The sequence below is a fragment of the Clupea harengus genome, chromosome 24 (genome assembly GCF_900700415.2).
Source record: "Clupea harengus chromosome 24, Ch_v2.0.2, whole genome shotgun sequence".
Lineage (NCBI taxonomy): Eukaryota > Metazoa > Chordata > Actinopteri > Clupeiformes > Clupeidae > Clupea > Clupea harengus.
The window spans coordinates 9,557,686-9,565,185 of record NC_045175.1 but is presented as its reverse complement, the minus strand read 5'-3'; the positions used below and the strand labels follow the sequence as shown (position 1 = coordinate 9,565,185).

The 7,500-nt window shown below is 39.2% G+C and overlaps 1 protein-coding gene across 1 annotated transcript in view; it reads right to left on the bottom strand.

Annotated features, from left to right (window-relative positions):
* The window catches only part of ears2 (glutamyl-tRNA synthetase 2, mitochondrial), a 9,269-nt gene extending 8,709 nt beyond the window's left edge, over nucleotides 1–560 (bottom strand). Inside the window, exon 1 of the mRNA XM_031562178.2 lies at nucleotides 64–560. Coding sequence (XP_031418038.1) covers nucleotides 64–328 — 265 coding nt within the window. The 5' untranslated portion in view covers nucleotides 329–560. The remainder of the gene's footprint in view (nucleotides 1–63) is intronic.
* Between the last annotated feature and the right edge of the window lie 6,940 nt (nucleotides 561–7,500).

Below are 7,500 nucleotides of genomic sequence, written 5' to 3'. Positions count from 1 at the left end.
AGCTTGAGTTGATGGCTTTGATATTAGACAACGCGTTATGTAGGTGGAAGATAGGTGGCTCACCGGTTGGACTAGGCGCAAACCTCACCCGAACCTGTCCGTGATCAGCCGAATGATGTCTTTTCCACTGTAAGTCTAGGGATTTTTGACAGCCGCCGCTGATGGAAGTACACCTATGTCCCCAGTATTCCTGATGAGATGCTCCTTTCGCTGCCGCGAGATGATGAACAGATCTTTCCGTGACTGTCCGGTTGCAATGTTTACAAAGTCTCAGTAAGGTGCTGTGCCTTGCTGGAGACGTCAATGTTATGAGCGTTGATAGCAACATACCTACTTGCAAGTTACAAACGAGAATCTGGCGTTGCAAAATACGTGGAAGCACAAGCTAATGTGAAAATTAATTATACCGTTTTTTCCTGTTTCTACCTAGAGCTGTGTCTGAATTCGAGAGTGTCATTTTCGGCAAAAGTGTAAGCCCCTTGTAATTTCAGCATGGTCAAAAACGACCTTGTATGAGAAACTTCCTGTGTGGCACTTTCTATGGTCTTCAAAATAAAAGTGCCCATGATCTCTGAACAGCAACGGTTTCAAAATAAAGGCCAATCAAAGCCATTCAAACCGTAAAATAGCAAGTTCTACAGTATATGCGCAATATCTTCCACACAACCATTCAGTGCTCATGTCGCCGTTAAAAACAAAACGGTTATTGTTGCTGTATTCTTTCTGATTAGTTTGCTATAACTGGAATACAATGGAAGCGATAATGATGTGCAATCACAAACATACGAAAAATATAACTCACAGACATACAATTGTCTAACTAATTTTCTTTGTGGATTAATTTGTATGTCTTTGTACTGATGCATCATGTAGTGAGCTATATTAATATTGTTCTGTACCGTTACATAGCACAGATACTGAAATCTAATTAAATTGAATAAAACTAAATCACAAAAGCATAGTTAGTATTAGCTTGGGGTTAGGTACTACTAAAATACTTTATTAGTTAGTATTAGCTTGGGGTTAGGTACTATTAAAATACTTTATTAGTTAGTATTAGCTTGGTTACTCAGGAGCGATCTTGTTCCTCTTCCTCATCATGGCAGACAGTCTTCTGAAAAAGGCCTTCCTCCCTGTCATGCTCTGCTCTGAGGTTGAAGGTCGTTCACCGCCTGTGGGCACTGCACAGGGTTGGAAACGAGAGATGTGTGGTTATTTTATGTGTGGTTAATCAGCCGTTTCTTGGGAGGTCTTCTGCTGGGAGCATCCAACTCTCAGCTGCAGTGTATGCCACTGAAACCTCTTTCTTCAAACTTGAAAAGGTAATGGATGAACACTTCACTTTGTAGTAATTCATTGAATATAGCATATCATCATTAGAATTTATACAGGATGTGGAGAGAGATTAATATGCAACCCCAGAAGCAGTTCTAAAGAAAAGAGTGCTTGTTCTGTGTCTTTTCTAAGATGTTTCATTACGACACCTTTGGAAGGCACGCCCGGTTGTACATGGAGCCTGCAATCGTGCACAGCTGGACAACTGCGCAGGATGGCATGTCAGCAACAGAATGTTGTCCTAGGTGGTGACTTGAGGGCTGACTCACCAGGTACGTAATTCTGACTGTTACTTTTGATGAAAAGGGTTACTAGGAAAACAACACATCATAAAATGACATGTGAATTGAAATATAAAGCAAAAGCATTACATTTATTTTTGAAGGCCATTCTGCCAAGTTTGGCAGTTACACAGTGATGGACCTGAGGACCAACACTGTTATTGATCTGCAGCTGGTTCAGGTGAGTAACATAAAGTCCAATCTGTAAACGGAACTAATTTGTCATATTTCCATGGCGAATTCCAGATGAAAACGCCTGTGCTGTATGTCTTGATTCTACCCGAGTTAACTGGATGTACTTATGGAGAAGGCAGGGAACTCGTTTAGTTAATTCTATAATCAGAGCAGATATATTTCATAAATGGCCATTTTGTAATGAATTCACACATTCACACAATACATTGAAGGCATGCCCTTTTTTTAAATATAATTTAGAGCTAATGTGGATTTTTGTATTAAATATATACTCTATCTCTGTGCATGACTAAAATACAGTTTTTGTATTGTTAGGACTGTCGTAGAAACCAATGAAAGCAGATCCAACCCTCCGTGAGTGTTATAAGCTTTTATTAAAAAATTCCACAAAGTCAAACATATACAGACAGCCATTATTCAACAAGGGAAACATAAATAACATACAAAATAACTGTTGTCTTTAAATGGCCTTCATAACAAAATAGAAATTATGAATATAATATAAATACTTAAAAGTGAAAAATGTGCAGTATTGCAATAATCGTTGGATTATTTAGTGTTTTGTTTCTGTTTTTTTTTAAATTTGATTTAATATTTTATTGTGATCTAATTGTACAGCACTTTGGTCAACGTGGTGAACTTTACAAATACATTTGACTTTGACTCTGTCAGTGGTGTATATCAATACACAAACAGGTACCTGCCATCTCAATTCTAAAAAGACTCTAACCAGTATTTGTTTAACCTGGGCCCTCAATTGTAAATACAGGTAGACCATGGGCCTTGCAGTTGCCAAATGTTGCCAACTCCCCACAAAAAAAAGTAGGCTATGCAAAGTGCTTCATGGGTTTGGTACTTAGACAAAATTGAGAACAAAACAAGTTCTTAGGTGTTGGGATACAGAAATAACAGGCTAGAAGGCCTAACGTGGCCCTACACTTTTTTTTTAAGTAAACAGGCATCTATACGAGCGAGAATGAAACGCGTTTACGGTAGTTAATGAGATGAGAACATTTTATGTTTTTTTTTTTTTTCAGCGTCCTCTTTGAAAAGGGAATTACCCCACCTGTTGGTCATGTATGTTTTTGCAACCTATGCATTATGCCTTTTCACGACTAGCCCGTGAGTGAATGCGGAATAAAGGTTAAACTTTTTCCTGGAGGATGATGTGTAATATTTAAACTGAACATGGACTATTGTGTAGGTGTTCTGTAGCCTACGTGACAAATTATGAAGTTACCATGAGAAGGATCATCAAATCGGTCTTGTATTGTAGGCTATTCTAAGCCCATTCTAAATCAGTTTCTCAGTGTTTCATGTTTTCACGGGACTGGTCTACCAGAGAAATATGACTCAGAGCAATGTGCAGGCTGCCAGGTGTGGTTAAGTCTATATTTACATTATATTATATTACTTGCTGACTTGCATATTTCATTACTTTCTTTCTTTACATTTTTTATAACTCTGACAGCAACAGCCTAGGCCAGTGGTTCCCAACCTTTTTTGGCTTGTGACCCCACTTTGACATCACAAAGCTGTAGTGACCCCAGATATTCAAAACACTGACAATTTTTTGCAAAAAAATATTTATTTTCAATCAAGTAGGCCTAATAGAATTACAAACTAAAGTAAACGTTCATTTTAGACCACATTAAGTGAGGATTTTATGGGCTGCAAATTAATTAATTCTGAACAAACAATGGTAAGTAGGCTACAAATATGAGCTAAATATGGGCTCACCATATTTAACACTTTCAACCCTAAGGCCTGTTTTTGACTTTGTTAGGTATGCCATGCCTGATATTTTTGTATATTTCACCTAACTAAAAACAATGAGGCAAAAGTGGCATTTATTATTATATTCTAGAATACCTCAGCAATAATACAATGAGAGTAAACTGAATGTAATCAAACAAGTTTTTATTAAAATTAAATCTAAACATGCTCTTACAAAAAACTAGTTTCAGAGGTGCTCAGACTTTGTACAAAGACACATTGTAAATATTTGGGAAGTTTTCTTTTGTACTCTGAACCTTGAAAACATATGTGTTCTCTCCACATAGGTGAGTTTAGCATTCAGAAAGTGTTTCTGGCTTCAATCCTAATTCTAAGTAATTTAGCAAGTGACACCTTCTTCACCTAAACCACCATGAATAATGATGAGTTAGGTCTGAATGTATTTGCGATTGCCACCCCCCATTATCACGTCCTATGGCCCGTCTGTCAGAACAATGGCTTGTGAACATGGATGACGTTCTTTACGGGAGCGTAATTACTTCACGGGAGCCTAATACTAAATTCTGTGCAGACAACAAACTCCAAACACCGACGTTTGTAGCCTAATAAAATTAAGTATGCGTATGATATGTTTTTTTTTTACTGTAGAATAGTCTTAGCGACATGAAGTAATTTATATGATTCAAAATCGCCTTATTGAGTTGACGGTATTCGCCTACACTCAGAACTCCATAATATGACATGCGTTTTACTCCCTATAAGTTAATTAATTTATTCATTCATTCAACAGCATTCATTACAAGAGCTAGTCAAACGAAGACAACTCACTCATCACAAATATCCTCGGCTTGGTCAAGGCGAAGCTCAAAGTGGATACATTTTCCCTCATCGTGTTCAGCTGTATATATGAGGTAAACGTGGACTTGTTTACAGGCGAAACGGGGTGTTTTCAAAGTAGTTGTGGCCACGTCACAACCCAATAGCGATCGCCGATTTACCATGCATTTATCATATGAATAGCCGTAATTTGAGGGGTTGTTATGAATTGTGTCTGGTGTTTTTATTTTTATAATAAAAAAATAATATTTATATGTTTTTGTATTGATCACTTACTATTTCAGGCGACCCCATTTCAATTCCATGCGACCCCACTAGGGGTCGCGACCCCAAGGTTGGGAACCACTGGCCTAGGCAGTGCTCCTGCTGCAGTAGCCAATAAGGCTACTAGTTAGCTTGAAACCTGCTTCAGTTTCTTAGGGTTCTGGTTCTGGTGATTCTGTTGGGTCTGTTAAAGCAGTAATAAGTAGTTCTGTTCCAAAACTAACTAACTACCTTAAAGGCATTCAAAAACCTTGCAAACACCACCAACAGCCCAGTTGGCACTGACAGAAGCTTGCCAACACACTAACGTATATGTTTTGGCAATTTAGCTGGCAATGTCATGATGTGAAAGCTTTTCTTCCATTTTTGCAGGGTGTTCCAGCCCGTAACACAGAACTACATTGGGCAAATCCTGGATGGCTAGTGGGGACGACACAGGTGTTTTTCTGACCTTCACATGACCATATGCTATCAAAATGAATTTGAGGATGGTACCAAAACTATCTGCCTATAAAACCATACCTTCAAAAGCTTTAAGTGCTGCCCACAGGTCTCTAAGCAACGCAGAACGCAAAACACAAAACACAGAGCAGACCACAGTTAGGACACACCATATATCCACTCATTAGCGTCACTAATCCATATGATTGCGTACACTGATGCCGTAAATCCATAAACCCGTGTTAAATATTGCTATCAGGAAAGGCATTAGGTCGTTTTTATTTCTTATAAAAATATGTATTTGTTTGTTTGTTTATTTATTTACTCTTAGCTCATGCTGGCCTGGCTGACCATACGGAGAAATTAAATAAATATACGTGTGGCCATAAGCCTCTTATGGGGATTTGGAGCCGCTGGCCTCTACTGGAACAGATGCACATACATGTACACTATGATGACAGAATATTCACACAGAATATGCCAAGCCAAGAGCTCAGTGTGATGATGAGGGTGTGTGTCTCTGTGTGTGTGTGTGTGTGTGTGTGTGTGTGTGTGTGTGTGTGTGTGTGTGTGTGTGTGTGTGTGTGTGTGTGTGTGTGTGTGTGTGTGTGTGTGTGTGTGTGTGTGTGTGTGTGTGTGTGTGTGTGTGTGTGTGTGTGTGTCTGTGATACACTAGTAGAGGGCAGAGTGTTCTTTGTGTGTTTGTTAAAAATATGAAAACCGGGGCAGTGCTGTTGTCTGGGGACAAAAAAAACATCTTCAACCTTCAACATTATCAATTAAAAAAAACAAATGTGTGCTTGCGTGGAGTGTATCACAAAAAGAGAGGATAGTGACCCACACAAGGAAGTGGAGCGGAGGACTAGTGACCAGGCTTAAACGTACACATTTAGCCAAAGTGACTTGCAGCCTATTGCAGATATACATTATACAATACTGTACCATATACAGACATATATATGACAGCCTATACGTTGGATATAGTACATACCTTCATCAGTATATTATACTGATGTGTGCATGTTTTACATCACGTATGTTACACGTGACATACAGCTATACATTAGTATGTGTTCTCTCCATGCTCTTTGTGATGCTGTAAGCTATATGGGCGACAGTGGTACAGTAGGTAGAGAAGTCGTTTAGTAAACAGAAGGTTGCTAGTTCGATTCCCTGTCGAAGCATCCTTGAACAAGACACTGAACCCCTAATTGCTCCTGATGTGCAGTGTGCCATCAGTGTAAATGTAAAATGTGTATACATTGTAAGTCGCACATGTAAGTCGCTTTGGATAAAAGCGTCTGCTAAATGACTAAATGTAAATGTAACAAAGGAGAGAACAATCAAGCTACGAGCAATAGAGACCAATGTAAGAATAAATACTATTTTACATAAGAAATAAAAGAAAGTGCAGGAATTACAGTTAATGTGCTTATGGTGATGCTAACAGGGCAATGGTGCTTATGGTGATGCTAACAGGGTGATGGTGCTTATGGTGATGCTAACAGGGTGATGGTGCTTATGGTGATGCTAACAGGGTGATGGTGCTTATGGTGATGCTAACAGGGTTATGGTGCTTATGGTGATGCTAACAGGGTGATGGTGCTTATGGTGATGCTAACAGGGCGATGGTGCTTATGGTGATGCTAACAGGGTGATGGTGCTTATGGTGATGCTAACAGGGCGATGGTGCTTATGGTGATGCTAACAGGGTGATGGTGCTTATGGTGATGCTAACAGGGTGATGGTGCTTATGGTGATGCTAACAGGGTGATGGTGCTTATGGTGATGCTAACAGGGTGATGGTGCTTATGGTGATGCTAACAGGGCAATGGTGCTTATGGTGATGCTAACAGGGCAATGGAAAAGAAAATCCCCTCAATTATTACTGAGACGTGAACAGTTGTCAGCCGTCTAGATGAGCAGGAAAAATGAGACGCACCATATGGTGAAGCGATCAAGATGTGTGCAGAGAACTTAACGTGGCTTTTGAGTGTCTGTTCATAGAAAAGCTTAACTTTACCTCTTCGCTTTGTGTTCAAATTATGGGATCATCACTTTGGCAGTCTTTGGTTTCTGTTTTTTATGCATTAAGCTATGCTAAGCTCTTTCTATATGATGGGGAAAAAAGCTTATGGTAAAAGTAGTGATGCAATCCTTGTGTGATGCAACTTCTCGTAGAGTGCCAATACATTTTCTAAATCTATGAAAGATTAAACAAGTGGGCAACTGTGACTTTGGACCCGCCATTTCTAAAAAAAAATATGCACCAATCCTGGATAAAATACAGCTTAAATATGAACAGAGACAAGACAACTGTTAAGGTTTTTGCTCGCTTTATATTTACTGTTGCAGTTCTGCAGGCCACAGGTTAACCACTCGAGCAGATGAGCTTGACCAACTCTGGCCC